The sequence below is a fragment of the Marmota marmota genome, unplaced genomic scaffold (genome assembly GCF_001458135.2).
Source record: "Marmota marmota marmota unplaced genomic scaffold, marMar, whole genome shotgun sequence".
Taxonomy (NCBI): domain Eukaryota; kingdom Metazoa; phylum Chordata; class Mammalia; order Rodentia; family Sciuridae; genus Marmota; species Marmota marmota.
In genome coordinates this window covers 25,133,503-25,152,748 of record NW_026000142.1, presented here as the reverse complement: position 1 = coordinate 25,152,748, position 19,246 = coordinate 25,133,503, and the positions used below count along the sequence as shown (strand labels likewise).

At 37.0% G+C, this 19,246-nt stretch overlaps 1 protein-coding gene across 10 annotated transcripts in view; it reads right to left on the bottom strand.

Moving 5' to 3' along the window:
* The window catches only part of Srpk2 (SRSF protein kinase 2), a 229,314-nt gene that overhangs the window by 66,050 nt on the left and 144,018 nt on the right, over positions 1 to 19,246 (bottom strand). For all 10 annotated transcript variants that reach the window (XM_048786158.1, XM_048786159.1, XM_048786161.1 and 7 more), the window contains one exon: positions 5,392 to 5,546. In XM_048786158.1, coding sequence (XP_048642115.1) covers positions 5,392 to 5,546 — 155 coding nt within the window. The remainder of the gene's footprint in view (positions 1 to 5,391; positions 5,547 to 19,246) is intronic.

Sequence of the window (19,246 nt, the reverse complement as noted above, 5' to 3'; positions counted from 1 at the left end):
AACTTTCCAGAGATGGATACTAAACACACAAGGATAAAAACTTGTACATAGAAAGGAAGTCATCAGACATGTTTCTAATTATGTAAATACTGATATTACTTATGTTTTGGAGAAGACACTTTCCCTAAGTTTCCACATACACAATCTGTACACCACTCAGATGTGTGTAATATACAAGAATCTGGAGAATTGTGGATGAATTTAAGATTGACAGCAGACATGAAGGCCCTGGACTACAATTTGTGGGTTCTGCAGGGCATGTTATCCTGTTTGTGCTGATACATCTCAGACACACAGCCAGCATCAGGTCTCTTGTAGTCTAATAAGAGACGGAATCGTCTCATCTGAACAACAACAACAAAAAAAATCACTGTGTCATGGATGGCTCAAATGCCATAGGGGTAACAAAATATAGAGTCCTTAACTGCAAGGAACTTTCAGAGTAGTGAAAGAAGATTATAAACAAACACAAAAATAAATGTGTAATTACATACTGTGAAAAGTACTATGCAAGAGGGAACTACTGTGAGCAATGAGGATGGGGACCTAAGATCTAAATAGGGTTTAAAGGAAGGCATTTCCAAGTAAATAACATGTTTTCATACACAGTCAGACCACAACTGCATTGAAATCAATGTCTCCAGAGATAATGTGATAAAACAATACAATGACCCCAACCTTAGAGCTAAGAATGCTTTAAGAGAGCTACAAAATGGGATCCCTGAGAAGTCTGTCAGAGCAGGCAGCCTGACAGAAGAAAGCAATGTTGCTGTTGTCATCATTTATCAGGTCCTTGCAGCAGGTATGTACGGAGGGTTCCCAAAAGAAATATAAAGTAGGTCAAAGCACTGTCTCCCTTATTCTGTGAGTCAGTATGGGGTGGAGTGAAGGGTTACTTCACTCTGCTGAAGCTTTGGAGTTTTAGAAGTATGGTACAAGTAGACTTCAACTTTCAACACGTAGAAAAATCATCTGAAGAAGTTCTTAGACCCAATCCCCAGGATTCCAATTTGGGAGCCTTCAGTGAAGCCTAGGAATGCTTACCAGGTACACTAATGACTCTCGAGACTCTAAAATCCTGTGACATACAGGAAGTGAGCACATATTGCGCAAGGCCTCCCACAGTGCTTGTTTTATAGGCTACCCTGGAAGTGGGATCTGAATAAACTTCATAACCTGCTGCTCTTTTCCTGCCCATGCCACTGACCACAGGTGACATATGAAAAAGACAGGCAGCACTGACAGTTCTCTCTCTCTCTCTCTCTCTCTCTCTCTCTCCAGAGGCTAAGGAAACACTCTCCCACTAGAAAGCTCAGGCAGGGCACTAAGGGAACCAGTACCAATGGGAGTAGCAGGAAAATACAGAGGGGATGCACTCAAGAGAAGAACTGTGGAACAAATACCACAAAATAGAAAGTAAAATTCATACTTCTTAAGAAATCTTCTAGTATACTATGCCACACACTTCACATGTTATCTCATTTTCATCCCCATAAAAATCTTAGCAAGGAAGATATTATTATATATTTTTACATCATAGATTTAAAAAAAAAAAAAAGGCAAGGATACAGAGCCAGAGAGCAGCAGAGTCAGATTCAGAACCCAGATCTCTCGGGCACCAGTCCACAATCCTCCTGTGGAGTTAAGATTAAACAAGCTGGCTACCAAGAAAGGAAAAAGAAAGTCCCACTCCAAAGACGATGGCAATGCAAGAAGACAGAAGTAATGAATAATAGGTTAGAAACATCAGAACTATAAAGAGGACCTTTTGGTAAGTAATAGTGGACTCACAAGTTTTGAATATGGGAAGACATGCTGCAGCAGTAAGGAGTTAAAGATCAAATGCAATGTGGCCAGTCATGAATGACTAAGAACAGCAAGGATCCAAAGGCTCATGGTAGCAGCTTCTAAGTGACAGGTTCCAAGAGACATCCACTAAAAGTGTAGTATTTCCTGTGATGAATAAATATTCCTTTGTGAAGAGAAAAACTATGTAGTATACTTTGCTGTTGATGCTTCATTGTAATTGGGGAGAAATGAAAGTGGCTGACAGAGCAGAAGTGCTTTAGGAATGAAGGCAATGACAACAAGAGGAACAAATACAGTGACAGGATCCAAACAAGACACCTCAGCCTAAGTAAAATATCCTCCCACTCTTGAGAGCAAGCCCTCCCCTTAACCCTTCCTTAACAATTTAGTCCCAAAGCCATTAGTCAGGGAAAGGCATAAAGGGTGTCAGTGCCCATGACAGGTAAGGAGGGAAGGGAGAGGTGACCAAAATGTCAATGATAGCAACAGGTGACTCATCACACACAAGGAAATAAATCAGCTAAGTAAATGTAATACGACAAGGAGAGCCTGGCCTCGTATAAATCAGAAAGAAGCCACAAGATCAAAGAGGAGAAAACTGAGAAGAATCCTCTGGGCTCCAAGGATTCAGGGTAAATCCAACCATCATAATAAATTGAGGGTAGCTGATTATAACCCACTGAATAAAACAGAAGTCTATGATGAGTTAATCTATTAACATCATTTCTGAAACAGAAATTCAGACAGTTGGGACAGGGGGTGGATATGTTGACTGAGATATTGATATGGTCTAAAATAGCTCAACAAAATAATTATTAATTAGGGTTCGGAAAGATTAACTGTACAGTAGAGATATCTAATAGTCACAATCTAAATTGATGGCACCACCTCTAAGACACTGAATCAAAATATTTACCATCTGGATAGGACGCACTGAAAAGACCTTACAACATCACTTGTGGGGTATTCCAAATTGAGAAACGTTATAAAATAATTGGCCTACAATGTTCAAATGTCAAGGTCATGAAAGCCAAGAAAATACTCAGAAACTGTTCCAAATAAAGGAGATGAAAGGAACAAGACAACAAAATGTAATGTATGATTCTGCCATGGAACTACTTTATACTGGGCAACTGTCAGATGCTAAATGGTGCCTGATGGTTAAATAATATTAACATGTTAACTTCCTAATCCTGATCATTGTAGTGTGGCTCATAGGAGAATGTACTTGATGGCAGGCTAAAACACTAAATACTCAGAGGTGATAAAGCATCTTTATTAACTTAAGAGACCTAAATCAGTTCTAGTGTGTGTGTGTGTGGGGGGAACTACCTCTTTCATCCAATATAGAAAGAAATTTGAAGTCCACAGTTCTTAATACTAGACATTCCAGTCCAATTCCTTGGACTCTGTTATTCCTTTGGACTCCAAATGTCTTCCAAAAGTCATGTGCTGAAGGCTTTGGTCACCAGCCTGTGGTTCTACTGGAAAGTAATGGTACCTTCAGGAAGTAAGGCCTAGTAGAAAAAAGTTAGGTCATTGGGGTTGTGCCCTTGAAGGGGAGGGACATTCGTTTCTCCTTTCTCCTATCCCGTTCTCTCTTTGCTTTACAGCTCTCTTGAGGTGAGCAGTTTTCTCTATTATGGCCTCAAGCCAAGATGTTCTGCCTCACCACAGGTTCATAGGACCATGAAATGAAAAGTGAAACTGGGACAAAATGAGCCTTTTCCTCCTTTTGATTATAGGTATTTTGCCACAGCAACAGAAATCTAACACAGACTCCTTAAATATATTTATGTCAGTTATCTAACACAAATTGTTATGATCTATACCACAAAATTCAGAGTATGGATGGCATCTGGCACATGTAATGCAAACTAGAGGCACTAGTTACTTACAAAATTTAAGAATGGAAAACAGTACATGTGTATAGGAATGCATGTGCATACATGCACATAGGGAGAACATCTAGCCATCTCTAACAGGCCTTGTTGAGACTGACTAAACTCTTTAAGATATTCAGAGTTCAGTGAGCGTTACCTAAAATCATCCCTGACTGCTGAACTTTCTAATCCTTGGCTCTGTATTTGAGGACAGGATATCCCTGTGCTGGTCCTCAGAGACGGAAGGGCAATGAGAATACTGGCTCCACCTCCTGACCAACAGACAGGACAGTCAGGTGTAGAGCAGGCAGTTTTCTTTCCAGCATGGTAGAGCCTATTGCTGAAGAGAACAGCTCCTGAAGGATGGTTCCATTGGACAAGCCTAATGCTTTCACCTCAGCAGTAAAATTAAAAAATAGTAGTCCACATTTCCTCTTTTAGCAACCTAATTTCCAAGCCAAGAAATGCAGATTAAGAGACAGGTTAGGGAATTTCTACTTCTCACCTTTCCAAACTATTTATTTTCTTTTATTAGACAGCATGGACCTAGACCTTTGGGGTCATGACCATATTTAGATAAAATGGTAAGATCCTCATTCTCTTTTCTAAAGGAAATAGTGATTCTGTGTGTAGATGCCTATACCTGTGGAAGAATTAGGTTTACAGTAGAAATTTAGTTCTTATACTTTCATAGCAGAAAAACGTCGTCCTCTTCTTAGCAGATTAACTAAAAGTATATTGTTTCTTAACTAACACAGAAATAATATCATATCATAAATTACTAAGAAACTACAGTCCCTATAATTCCTTAATGCTTTAAAGGTCTGTTCATTTGTACATCTTCTGTCATCTACTATGTTACATGGAATCTGATTTAAATTTTTAAAAATCTACAGCAACTAAACTATCATAGTAGGAACTGCTCAGAAGCTCAGAATTCCAGGGAATTAAAATCCAAATGAGTACATTAAGAAACAGTAGCAGATGAATGGACACAACAACTTCCTTTTCTCCTAGATTCTCAGAGTCCAGTCCGTGAAGTATGGTATCTAGGTCACACTGTCTTCAGTATTCCTCATACAACATGCTTGCCCTCGGGAATCCAATTTTATATTTTTGGTCTTAACAAAGCATCGATTGATTGACTTGAATGGTTTCTATGTCTTCTGTGAAATCATAGCTGAAAACAAAATCTACTGTGTCACACAATAGTAGACTCCACAAAATGTCTTTTTCGTTAAGTACAATGCCAGGAAAAAATCTCTCTGTAAACAAATGTGTATGCTTTCTTTCTGCAGACAATGAATATTATGTAATTCAATGCTCCATAGAGAAGGGAATGGTCCCTTTTCAGTCCAACATCTAGAAGACTGAAAGTCAAATTCAAAAATTATAATCAGCTCATCTCAGGAGCCTGGTTATCTTCAACTCCATATGCTCTTCCTTAGATGGTTTACTACATTCTTTAATTGTATCAAATTAAAAACTTTCCAAAGTACCTAGAGTATGTATGTACATATTCTCATAACTTACAATTTGCTTTCTAATCTGGTATCATTCTACTTTCAATGAACAAGGAGGCTAATTTTAGTTAAGCCCAAGAGTGTGCCTCTCCACATCCATTCCCCAAGTTACTGGGTGACTGAGTGAGGAAAACAGGCCCGGCTGCTGTGTCTGCACAGCCATGCCCACACATCACCTTTGCAGTAATCTGCAGGGTCCTCTTGTTCCTCATCATCTGATCCCAGGATCTCCTCCTCTGGCTCTGGGGGTGTGGGGTCTGGCAGCGGTGGTGGTGGAGGTGGCGGTGGTGGTGGAGGAGGAACTAAAGGAGCTTTCTGTTGAGGCTCCGGCCTGAAACAGTGGAAAGAAAACACCTATTTACTCAGAAGTAAATCTTGCATTATGGATACATATGGGAGTTTCTTAATATAGGAAAAGAAAACTTGTCACATGCTAAGAAGAAATGCTGATTTATGTCACTTCATCCATTTTGATTGAATTCAAGTAGTATTTCAATATATAAATGGAGGGGACTACTCATATTAACTAAAGAGCATTTTTATAGGCATCTTTTCACTCAGAACTTCATATTTCTTGACAATGCTGTGAAATTGATTGAAATGAAAGAGCATCCCACGCTACACAGCTTTAGTTAGTTAGAAAACATGCCACAGCAACTATAAAGAGGTGCAAGCAGCACTAGTTTATAAAGGAGTTTGTTTTCTTCTGTTTGAAAATCAGAATTTCCTTCCCATAGAAGTAGAAGGAAGGAAATTATGTTTCTAGAATAACTCATAAAAGGTAATTAACACATACGTACCTAAAGTACAGTTACAGTTATTTTCACTTAAGAATTTAATTATCTATCAACTTTACTTATCAAGAACATTGGCCCAAATTGGAAATTAAAAAATAAATCTCCAGCAACTCAGGACGCTGAGGCAGGAGGATCTAATAAGTTCAAGGCCAGATTCAGCAACTTAGTGCGGTCTGAAACAACTTAGCAAGACCCTGTCTCAATATAAGAATTTTAAAAGCTGGGGATGCAGCTCAGTGGTAAATGCCCCTGGGTTCAATCTTCAGTTCCAAAATTAATTAATTAAATAACTAAAATAAAAAATAGATCTACTCTTGGTCAAACACAAATACAGTTCCTAGAGGTACAAGATTTGCAAAGGCCATTTGTAATTGTCCCAAAATGGTTCAATGATATTTAATATACTCTTTTACCAAAAAAAAACCCTATAAAACAATAATATACTCTTTTACAAAAAAAAAAAAAAAAACCTATAAAACAATAAAAGTCTGCAGTCTTAAAAATGCAAAATTTGAAAAATCTAGAAAGACACACACATATTAATTACATTTTCTTAAAAGCAAAACATTCATAATGGGATTCTATAAAATCAAACTTGTACTTGATATGAAAGTTAACTGCTATTTCTAATCATGTCTCAATGTGGAAAACACTAATGTCTCTACTTGGATGCCAGAAGCCCATCTGTCTCTTAAGCTGCCCTCCCAATAGAGCCACCACTGCTCTCCTGAACTAGTCTTGGAGATGTGGGTGAAAAGTAGGGTGGGAGCAGATATTTGTGGCAGGTGCAAGAGCTTGGGCTAATGAGGGTATTCCCCAGAGGCATTATCAGTAGGATGATGGGGGGAGGGGTTTCCCTAGTTATGAGGAATAAGAGGAATCTCAGTAGCATCAATATGGCAGACATGTGCCATTTTTTGCCAGTCCCGTATAAACTTTCTCTTTCTAAAAACACACCTGGATTTTCTTTGGGGCTGCTGACCGAAAGATGATTCCAGATCTTTTCCCTCCTCACTTTAGTAGAGCCTAATAAAGCCACGGCTCACTCTCCAGCACTGGAATCTTGACAAGGTGATCTGTCACAGGAGCCAAGGTCATCCTTAACTGCTCTAAAAAATCAGAAATAGAGGAGTGCCCTAACCACTGCCCCTATCTTTCTTTCTTTCTTTAAAAAAGTCATTGCCCTGGGCTGGGGTTATGTCCTTCCCCAATCTGAAAGTCCTCACACTTCCTCTACTACATTGCCCAAGCTAACTATAGCTATTAATGCATGTGGCTTGCCATCAAAAGCTCAAACTGCCACAACTGAGACAAAGGGACAAGGATGAGAGGCAGCAGAAACATCAAATATCATGAGGAAAGAGAAGGGATCATATACAACAGGTAAAGTGAAGCACATACTTGCTAGCAAGTATGATTACCTTTGGCAGGTCAGCTAAAGAAAGTAAAATGTGACTGCACTGATTTCTGCTTGCTTAATCTTATGAAGACTCCTAAAGTTACAGCTCCCTAGGTAACAGATATTAAAAGTGTGGCAGTGACAACATTCTGAGTTACCTGTCAGTCATGATGGGGCACTAAAAGGGATCAGTCACACATACACACACATGACTTTCAAAATATATCCAGAAATTCTAACAGGCCTTAGGGAAGTGCAATCATCTTTCTGGCAGTCTTGTAAAAGCTCATTTTCTTTTTAACAGATATAGCCGAGCTCAAAGTAGTCCTAGGCACAGGGAATTCTAAAGAAGGAGAAGCAGGCAGGGACTGCAACAGTCTTACCACTTCCACTAAGGGAAGAATGAGAAACAATTTCGAGGGACACTGCTATTCCCTGCTTGACAGAAAGCTGCTTCCAGACCCATGCTTCAGGGGTATAGGCACAATCTACCTAACAAATTGGCTCAATCAGATGTATTTTGAAAGCTATTTTTTCCTAACTTAGAAATTTTATATGAAAACAAAGTGAGTTGATTCTCTAAATGTAAAGCACATTGTATTCACTGTAGAAATGATTTAACAACAAAAGAAAGATCCAGTTCTAGTGCAGCACACCACTATGCTCAGCACTATTCACACCTGGGCCAGGTAATTAATTGTTGTGGGAACTGTTTGGTGCATTGTAGAATACTTATTACCATTCCAGGCCTTTAGCCCCTACATGTCAGTAGCACACATACACACACCCTACTGTGACCACCAAAAATATGTCCAAATAGAAAAAAATGCCCGAGTGTGTTAGAAGGCGGGGGGATCATTCCAACTGAGAACCACTGAACTAGTGATATTTTCTATTTTCTTCAGTGGAACAGACTGTATCTGGGAGAACAGAATAAAATTTTCATTGTCCATTTCCTCTCACGTCAGAGACTCAGGCACATTCATCATAAAGTGTGTGTCTCTTACCAAAATGCTGAGCTGCCAAAATAGCTTAACAAAATTCTCAGACCCTCTGGTCTAAGTGAGCAGTCATTTTACATTCTGCCAGTGAGAATGCTCCTCAAAGGCCAGTCAGTGCTACTAAGTTAAGTTAAAAGTCTGAAGTCAGGATATCATGAAGTAGAGAGAACACTGAGTAATGTTGATGTAACAGCTCAACTGGCTGTAATATCAAAATATCTAGAACTGCACACCCAATACATTAGTCACTGGTCACAGGTGGATAACAGGCATTTGAAATGTGTCTAGTTCAAAATTAAATTTGCTGTAAATATAAAATACATACTAGATTTCTAAGACTTTGTACAAAAAAGTAAAATATTATATTAGTAATTGTTACATGTTATCATGTTTTTGTACATTAAAGTATATTATTAATTTCACTTAATTCTTTTACTTTTTTTGAATGTGGCCACTGGAATCTCATATTACAGGAAGGCACAAAATGTATTTCTACTGGATGGTACTATTCTAGACTCTGGATTCAACCTGTACCACAATGGCAGCTCTGCTCACAGATGCCTGTTCATATCAGTGATTCTTTTTTCAAAAGCTTCTCTTACTGACCTACTATGTAGCAATTAGCACAGACTCTCAAATCGTTCAACTCATCATAGTATGTACTGGATCAATAGCCAAATGCTGTAGCTCCAAGCACTGATTCTTCTTCAACCCAATCATCCTGCTACTGCCTACGACACAGGAGAAACTTACATAGGTAAGTTTCCCTCAGGCAGACACAAAGAAGCCATGCCACACCATCTTCAAGTCACCTTCTAAACCTCTAAAAGAGGTTTCTAGAATAATGCAAAAGCTGGTTAAATCTCAAAAAAAAAAAAAAAAAAGTTGAGAGGTGACAGATTATCTAACCAAGTACATTTTCATGAAGGTCAGAAAAGAAACAACTCCCATTAATCCTAATGAAACCCCTCAAGAATTTATTTTATACAAGAGTTACTAGAAGCACATACAAACAGCCATGGGATTGGGGAGGATCCAGAAATATTTCAACAAGGGTATGAAGACAATTAAATGATGAAACACAATAGTCCTTCCAACAGATGGTACTGGACAAATAGATACCTATATACCCAGGACTATGTAACTCTGGAGCAGTTGAGCGAACAGGAGTTAATTTTCATGATCTTGGGTTAGGCAATGTTTCTTACATACAACACCAAAAGCATAAGCATTTATAGCTGGGGGAAAACAGATAAGCTGAACTTCATTACAACTAAGAACCTTTATGCTTCAAACGGTATTACCAAGAAAATAAAACATGCCCCCTGAATGGAAAGAAAGTATTTGCAAATCATATAATTAAAATGGGCTGGTATCTAGAATATAAAACTAAACAATAAAAAGACATAACAAGGGCAGGGATTGTGGCTCAGCGGTAGAGCGCTCGCCTACCATGTGTGAGCCTGGGTTCGATCCTCAGCACCACATAAAAATCAACAAATAAAATAAAGGTATTGTGTCCACTACAACTAAAATATTTTTTTTTAAAGACAACAATTTAGGAGGCTGGAGCATAGATCGGTGGTAGGACCCCTTCCCTATCATGCACAGACCCTGAGTGAAATTCCCAGCACCAAAAATTTAAGGGGGAAAAAAAAGTTAAAATGAATTAAATTTTTAAAAAATGAGTAAAGGACAGGGAGTATCTTAGTGGTGGAGCAACTTGCAACTTGGCTGTGGGTTTGATTCACAACACCCCTGCAGGGTGGGGGATTATAATGGATATTAATGAAAAGAAGATATATGAAATGACTAAAACATTAAAGAATGCTCATCATCCTTAGTCATTAGGGAAAAGGAAATCAAAATCACTTTAAGACACCACCTCACAACCACCGGATTAGTATTAAAAAACCATACAATAATAAATGTTAAAAGAAAGATGAAGAAATGAGAATTCTCATACAGTGTTGGTGAAAATGTAAATGGCACATTTACAAAAACAGTCTGGAGGGTCTTCTTAAAGTTGATATGGAGTCAACACATGACACAACGTATCTATCCTAGATCATATCCAAGAGAAATTGAAATATATCTCCACACAAAATCTTGTGCACAAGTGTTCCCAGTATTATTATTATTCATAATAAATAAAAGCAGAAAGAACCCAAATCTCCATCAGCTGATAAACGGAAAAACAAAATGTGATATAACCTTATAAAGAAATATTATTCAATAATAAAAAGAAACAAAAGTGTTCGTATATGCTACAATTTTCTAATGTAGTTATGGTTATATGATTCAGCAAACACATATGTTATGTTTTAAATATTTAAATGGATAAAATGCTTAGTATGTGAATTAAACCTCAAAAAGCTATTTTAAAAATACAAAAGAAAATCTATACAGCTATGTTATATTTTTGGAGCAAAATTATGCCTTCATAAAGTATATACTTTCAAGAAAAATTAGAAATATCTACATTCAGATTTCAGCATTCTGTGTGCATGGTCTCTTTTACAAATGAACACATAAATTCAGGGTGGAAAAGATAATGTAGTTCTTTAAAAAGCAGGCTGATGGGCGCAATGGCGAATGCCTGTAACCCCAGCAAATTGGGAGGCTGAAACAGGAGGATCCAAAGTTTGAAGTCAGCCTCAGGAACCTAGTGAAACCCTGTCTCAAAATAAACAAACAAATGGGGCTGTAATTCAGTGATAAAGCACCTCTAGGTTCAATCTCCAATATTAAAAAAAAAAAAAGCCAAGAGAGTCTGAAGTTTATACAAAGTGCTAATTTAAGAACATATTCTCACATAAGAAATACATCATATTTCAGTGACAAGAGCAAAAAATTTAAAAAGCCAAATTCCAACTGGCGACTTGAATTGTTCACAAAGAACTACATTGTGCCCTACATAAAACACATCCTAATCATGATTCCATACAGGATCATAATAAAAATGCAGTTTTAAAAAATCAACAAAATCTGTTCTTTCAATATTATACTAAAATTATCTTACTATGTTTATCAACTTCATAGTACATCTTGCATGTCCAATTGCTTTATAAGAAAAGGAAGGAAAAACTGAACAATCCCAGCAAAACACATGTATCATCTGCCCTAAACTGCCAAGGCAACTAGATGGAAGTGGAATTTCCTTCCAACTGTTTATTTCTTTTACACAGAGTAAAGAACAAGCAAACTATACAATTGGTAGAGAGAAAAAAAATTCTTTGTCACCAGTTTAAGTGGACACAATTTAAGAAATGCTGTCCAATTAATCTTTAATCAACACACAAAAGGTGTTCTAGGAGAATTCCCTCAGGAAAGTTCACATAAAATAGCTTCCTTCCTCCCCATATCCATCTCCAGATCTAAAACTCACTCTTCTCCCTCCCTCCTCCTTATTCTCCCTCTCTGTGGTAAACTGTTAGCTTGAGAAATAACCCAAATAGTGTTTCTAAGAAGAGATAAAACCAACCAATACATGCACTTTCTTACCTCACTCAGGGTTCAAACAGTGAGGTGAATGAGCATTAGAGAATTGCTTTTGCTGAAGAGTCAGTGTGTAGAAAGGGTAAAAAGAAAGAAAGCAAGAAGGAAATTAGTGAGGAAATATTGTAACTGGTGGTCCAAGGAAGAGACAATAAACACCAGAAGTTAGAATTAATTTGTTAGGGGTATGTGCCTCCTACATTTCTAGTAGTAAAATAGTGCTCCATTCATGTATATACACACTAAAGAGGAGGCAGCAAAGGGGGTTTCAGAGAAAAATAACTTCTGTTTGAGTCCATTTGAGTTTTAGGGGCAAGTGAAATACCCAGCAACACAGAATACAGTAAGGACTGCTTGACACAGAATTGATAACTAAAAAAAAAAATAACATGTTAGCTGCAAATGGAAGCAGATGTGATGAGCACGTAGCTGGTAGCTGAAGGCTTTCCAAGCATGTGAAAGTGCCAGGTTAAGGATTAACAAAACCCGGTTTAGAGCAAAGAACACAGGATCAAGCCACAAAGTCTAGATTCCTGGTCTATGATCTGTAGTTAATGACCCGTATCATCATCATCTTCCTCTTCTACATTTTTGGGAGGTGGGGCAGTGCTGGGGATTGAACCAGGGGCCTTGCACATGATAGGTAAGCACTCTTATCAATGAGCCAAATCCCCAGCTCTCATCAGCACCAATCTAAGTTTCAAATACAGATTTTAAAGAGCTGGGAGCATAGCTCAGTGGTAGAGGGCATGCTGAAGCACGCATGAGGCTCTTGGTTCAATCCTCAGCAAAATAAAACAGAGTTTAGAGAAACAGACAAGTACAAAGTACAAGTAAGCCTACCTTTTACTCAGCAAAACACATGTATCACAAAATACATTTACACAAAGTGCTAATTTAAGAACATACTTTCACGTAAGAAATACACCATATTTCAGTGACAAGAGCAAAAAATTTAAAAAGCCAACTTCTAACTGGCCACCTGAATTCTTCACAAAGAACTACATTATGCCTACATAAAACACATCCTAATCATGACTCCATACAGGATCATAATGAAAATGCAGTTTTTAAAAACCGGTTTTTACATTATATCAAGATATATACACACACATATATGTATATGTACATATATTAAGAAGTAGCAAACTAAGGGCCCATTTCCTTTTTTATCTAAAAGCTCTGTTTGGAGGGAACCAGAAGCCAGCGATGTTCAGGGTACACCACTACTAAAATGAACTGTTGATTAAGACCTGTACTGGTGAAATTTGCCGTAACCACTAACAATTGCCTCACGCTACTCAGGAAATTATGCAAATGTACCACTGTGAACAAAACTTCTGCAAACTTGAAAGCTTCAAGTCTAAAGACATCTACAATTACTAATACGAAATGAATCAACAAAATTCAAGTACAGATAACTCTCTATCCTCTAAGGTAATTTAGAACACAAACAGAAAAGAAATGAAATCCCTATGCATGTGTTATACATTAATTAAAACTGAATAAAGTTTTAAAATCTTCACTCATTCTACCCTTATTTCAAATGCTAAAGTCACATATGACTAGAGCTGACAGATTAGCATGGGCAGTACAAATATAGAACATTTTTCATGCTCGGAGAAAGTTTTCTTTCTTTCTTTCTTCTTTCTTTCTTTTTCTTTCTCTCTCTCTCTTTTTCTCTTTCTTTCTTTCTACAACTTTTATTTACTTATTTTTATGTGGTGCTGAGAATTAAACCCAGTGCTTCACACGTGTGAGATGAGCACTCTACCACTGGGCCACAACCCAGCCCCAGAGAAAGTTTTACTAACAGCAGTTATTTTGGAAATTTTTTAGTAACATAATCCTCTTCCAGTGTATCATTATTTTTAACAATAAGATGAGCTAAAATGAATTTAGAACATTTTTCTATAGAACTTAAAGGATTTATGGGAAGTTTTAAAATAAGCAGTAAAAAGATAAATAGAAAGAATATAACCATTTTAAATTAGAGAGAGAATTCCAGTGTCTGAATACCTTTAGCACATTTTATTACTGGCATTTACCCTCATGATATATTCAATGTAGCAACGTCTGCAAATTGCAACATACTGGGATCTAAATGTCCTTCAATAGAAACTTATTAATAACATTATGATAGATTATCGCACATTTATACAATGTAACTGCCAGAAAGAATGAGGCAAATGAAATTAAGGTAACAACACTATTCATAAGGACATCAAAACAAATAAAATACTCAGAAATAATTATAATAAAAGATGTCCAAAACATATTATAAAACTATATAACAGTGCTAAAACAAATTAAAGAAGACCTAAACAAACCCATCTCATATTATAAAAAAAATTAAGATGGCAATGACCCAATTATCTATAAATTCAATGCAAATTCCATCAAAATCCCAGCTGCCTTCTTTGCAGAAATTGCCCAGTCATTCCCAGAATTCACAAGGAAGAAAAAAAAAAAACACACAGTTCCAGGATAGCCAACAGTTCTTCTTGAAAATGAAGAACAAAAATGGAGGATTCACACTTTGCAATTTCAAAATTTCTTACAAAGCTTCAGTAATGAAGAGAGTGTGATACTAAAATAAGGACATATAAATCAATGGAAGAGAACTGCACATCCAGAAACAAGCCCTCACATTTACAATAAACTGATTTTCAACAAAAGATGCTAAGAACACTTAATCAGGAAAGAACAGTCTATTCAACAAATAAATGGTGTTGGAACAACTTAATATTCACATGCAAAAAAATAAAGTTGGACTCCTACCCCCACCATATACAAAAAACTCATTCATGCCAAGTACAGTGGCACACACCTACAATCCCAACAACTGCGGAGGCTGAGGCAAGAAGACAGCAAGTTTGAGGCCAGCCGCAACAATTTAACAAGACCCCATCTCAAAATAAAATAGGGCTGGGGATGTAGCTCAGTGACCCTGAGTTCAATCCCCCATACAAAAAAAAAAAGCAAATTAGTTCATAATGAATCAAAAGTTTTAAATACAGAAGCTAAAACTATAAAACTACTAGGAAATATGATCAACACCCTTCACCAAGAGAAAAATAAAAAACCAAAACCACAAAGAGATACTACTTCACACCTATGAGAACAGTGATTTTTTTTTTTTTTTTAAGGTAATCCTATGATGTCAAGGTTGTACAAAATTCAGAATCCTCACTGCTGAGCAAAGTGGAAACTGGTGAAACTACTTTGGAAAATTGTCACTCTCAAAAAATTTTCCAAACAGTCCAAAGAGGAAACGACCAAAATGTCACTTAACCAATGAATAAATAAAAGGATGGCAAAACCATACAATAGAATATCACTTGACCTAAAAAAAAAAAAAAAAAAAAAGAAAGAAAGAAATTAAGTATTAAAAAATGCTAACACATGGATGACCCTTGAAAACATATAGTCCATCAAAAACGCCAGTCACTGAAAACAATATTTGATTCCATTTATGATAAGTGTCTAAAATGGAGAGATTTGTGAAAACAGAAGATAGGATAGTGGAGAAAATGGAGATGACTGTTGAAGTATATGGCTTTGGGGGATGGGGCGAAAATCTCCTAAAATCGGCAGGATGATGGTTGCAAAACTGTCAGTGTACTGAAAAACCCCAGAATAGTATACTTTAAGTGGGTAGATTTCATGATACGGGAATAATCTCTTAAAGCTATTATACAGAAATAATGTGGTAGTAGTTCTATATGTGCTATTATGAAGGAAAGGCTGTGGATGAATGAAAAAGTGAAGAGCATTGTGGATGACATGTATCATTTATTTTACACAGACATATAAAGCATGTGCCATGTATTAACAAGATGACTAGATGAAGCAACAAGAAACAAGACAATAATAGATCACACCAGGAAAAACAATTCAGTGACTAACAAAAAAGTAAATAAGCTTTACTTTTCAAGATGTTAATACTTCTACCATACTTTTTCAATTTAATGCTTCTATGTCTACAGAAATAAATTATTAATTTATGAAGACAGTTTGAACAGGAAAATAAAATTTAGGAAGCACACTCACTTCAATGAGATGAGCCAGCATTAGTACTGACATCCACTTCAGGCATTTGGACATCCCTAATCACTAAATCTAATAGAAGGCCTACACAATTGCATATCTGATAGGCACACCAGAAGATATTGATGCAGATGGTTCAGGGGCCACACTAAGAAAGGTCATCACCCACATATGCTATCATCATAACTATTATATTCAAGGCCCTCAGTCTAATTTTTTACTTTAATGCAGGGTCCCCCCCCCCACTTAAAAAATTTCTGTGTTCAGCTTGGACATTAGGGGTCAAATAAATCACTAGTCAAATATAACATGCCAGTGTTGAGATCTTCAAAAAAATCACTCTACAAAATTAACACTCATAAATCAAAGGCATTTCTGCATATCAGTGAAAAACCAATGAAAAGGAAAAGAGAGAAACTACCCAATTTACAATAGCCTCAAAAAATATAAATTACTTGGCAATCAACCTAACCAAAGATTTGAAAGACCTCTATCTACAACAGAAACTACAGAACACTAAAGAAAGAAATTAAAGAAGACCTTAGAAGATGGAAAGATTTCCCTTGTCAAAATGACCATACTACCAAAAGCACTATACAGATTTAATGCAATTCTGATCAAAATCCCAATGGCATTCCTCATAGAAATAGAAAAAGCAAGTCATGAAAATCATCTGGAAAAAGAAGAGACCCAGAATAGCTAAAGCAATCCTTAGCAGGAAGAGTGAAGCAGGAGGCATCCCTATACCAGACCTTAAACCATACTACAGAGCAATAGTAACAAAAACAGCATGGTATTGGCACCAAAATAAACTGGTAAATGAATGGTACAGAAAAGAGAACACAGAGACTAACCACACAATTATAGTTATCTTACATTAGACAAAGGCGCCCAAAACATACACTATAGAAAAGGCAGCCTCTTCAACAAATGGTACTGGGAAAACTGGATATCCATATGTAACAAAAAAAAAAAAAAATTAAACCCCTATCCCTCACCATGCACAAAACTCAACATGGTTCAAAGACTTAGGAATTCAAAGACACTGCACCTATTAGAAGAAAAAGTAGGCCCAAATCTCCATCGTGTCATATTAGACCCCAACTTCCTTAATCAGATTCCTATAGCACAAGAATTAAAATCAAGAATCAATAAATGGGATGGATTCAAACTAAAAGCTTCCCAAAAGAATAAACAATCAGTAAGGTGACTAGAGAGCCTACAGAATGGGAGAGAATTTTTACAACACGCACATCAGATACAGCACTAATCTCTGGGGTACATAAAGAACTCAAAAAGCTAAACACCACGAAGAAAAAAAAACAAGTAGCCCAATCAATAAATGGAACAAAGAACTGAACAGACATCTCTCAGAAGATGTTATACAATCGATCAATAAATGTATGAAAAAATGTTCATCATCTCTAGCAATTAGAGAAATGCAAATCAAAACTATTCTAAGATTTCATTCTCACTCCAGTCAGAATGGCAGCTATTAAGAACACAAACAACAATAAGTGTTGGCGAGGATGTGGGGGGAAAGGCACGCTCATACATTGCTGGTTGGACTACAAATTGGTGCAGCCAATATAGAAAACAGTATGGAGATTCCTTGGAAAGCTGGGAATGTAACTACCATTTGACCCAGCTATCCCACTCCTCAGCCTATACCTAAAGGACTTAAATAAAAACAGCATACTAGGAACACGGCCACATCAATGTTTATAGTAGCACAATTCACAATAGCTACACTATGAAATCAACCTAGATGCTTTAGTAGATGAATAATTTTTTTAAAAAAGTGGAATATTACTCAGCTGTAAGAGAGAACAAAATCAAGGCATTTGCAGGTAAATAGATAAAGTTGGAGAAGATAATGCTAAGTGAAGTCAGACAATCCCCCCCCCAAAAAAAAAAACAAAAACAAATGCCAAATGCTTTCTCTGATATAAGGAGGCTGATTCATAGTGGGGTCGGGAGAGGGAATATGGGAGTATTAGATGAACTCTAGATAGGGCAAAGGGATGGGAGAGGGCATGGGAGAAAAAAGATGGTGGAATGAGATGATATCATTACTCTGAGTACATGTATGATGACACGCATGACGTGAATATACTTTATATACAACCAGAGACATGAAAAATTGTGCTCTATATGTATAATATGAATCATAATGCACTCTGCTGTCATATATAACAAATTAGAAAAAAAATCACTCAAAAAAGGGCTCTCGCTCTGCTTCCCAGATGCCACAAGCTGAGCAACTTTCCTCAGACATATTTATCAACTGAGATGTGCTGCCTCACCTCAGGGCCCAGAGCAATGGAGCCTGCTGACCACTGACCCAAGTTGTGAGCTAAAATGAACGTCTCCTCCTTTTAAAGAAAAAAGAAATCACTCTAGAAAGGATAAACTGTGACTAAAGGAATATTAATCAGCAACAACCACACAATGAGCAAAAAAAAAAAAAAAAAACAACTTGAACTCAAACGGACTGTGCTAAGCAAAAGAAGTCAATATTAAATAACCACATGGTATATGATGCCATTGTGTTTGTTTGTTTGTTTAGTTTTGGTACCAGGGACTGAACCCAGGGGCACTTAACCACTGAGGCACATCCCAAGCCCTTTTACCTTTTTATTTTGAGATAGGGTCTTGCTATGTTACCTAGGGCCTCACTAAGTTTTGAACTCTTCTGGCCTCAGCCTCTCTAGCCGCTGGGATTACAAAATCATGAACCTGGCCAAGATGCCATTTTAAAAATTCAAAGCAAGGGGAAAGGAGATCCAGGGTTGCTGAGACCCAGGGAGTGGGAGCAGGGGAGCTTACTGACTGTAAAAGGGCTCAAGGAACTCTGGGTATTGAAATGTTTCCTCACCATATATTTGTATATTTATCACAACTCATTGAATAGTACACCTAAAACTGATGAATTTACATTTTATGCAACTCCTCCCCCTCCCCAAAAAAAGGCCACCATAACCATGAGCAAATTCTTCACTGTAAGCTGATCATAACACATGTTCCCATCACACTCTTACTGGTTAAACGCCAATACTTTAAAATCCTGTAAACCCCTCACAGTCATTGACATTAACACATGGGAAACTCAGCCCTGACTTTCACTGCCTAATTTTAAACCATTCATTAACTTGCAAGAGCAGTATATAATGAGAAAATAAAAGATTTAAAGTTAAACTTAAAAAGAAACTTACCTAAGATGGAACAGAAATTCAAAACATAAGGTGGTACTGAGACTGGCAACCATGAAACCAAGCACTATAAA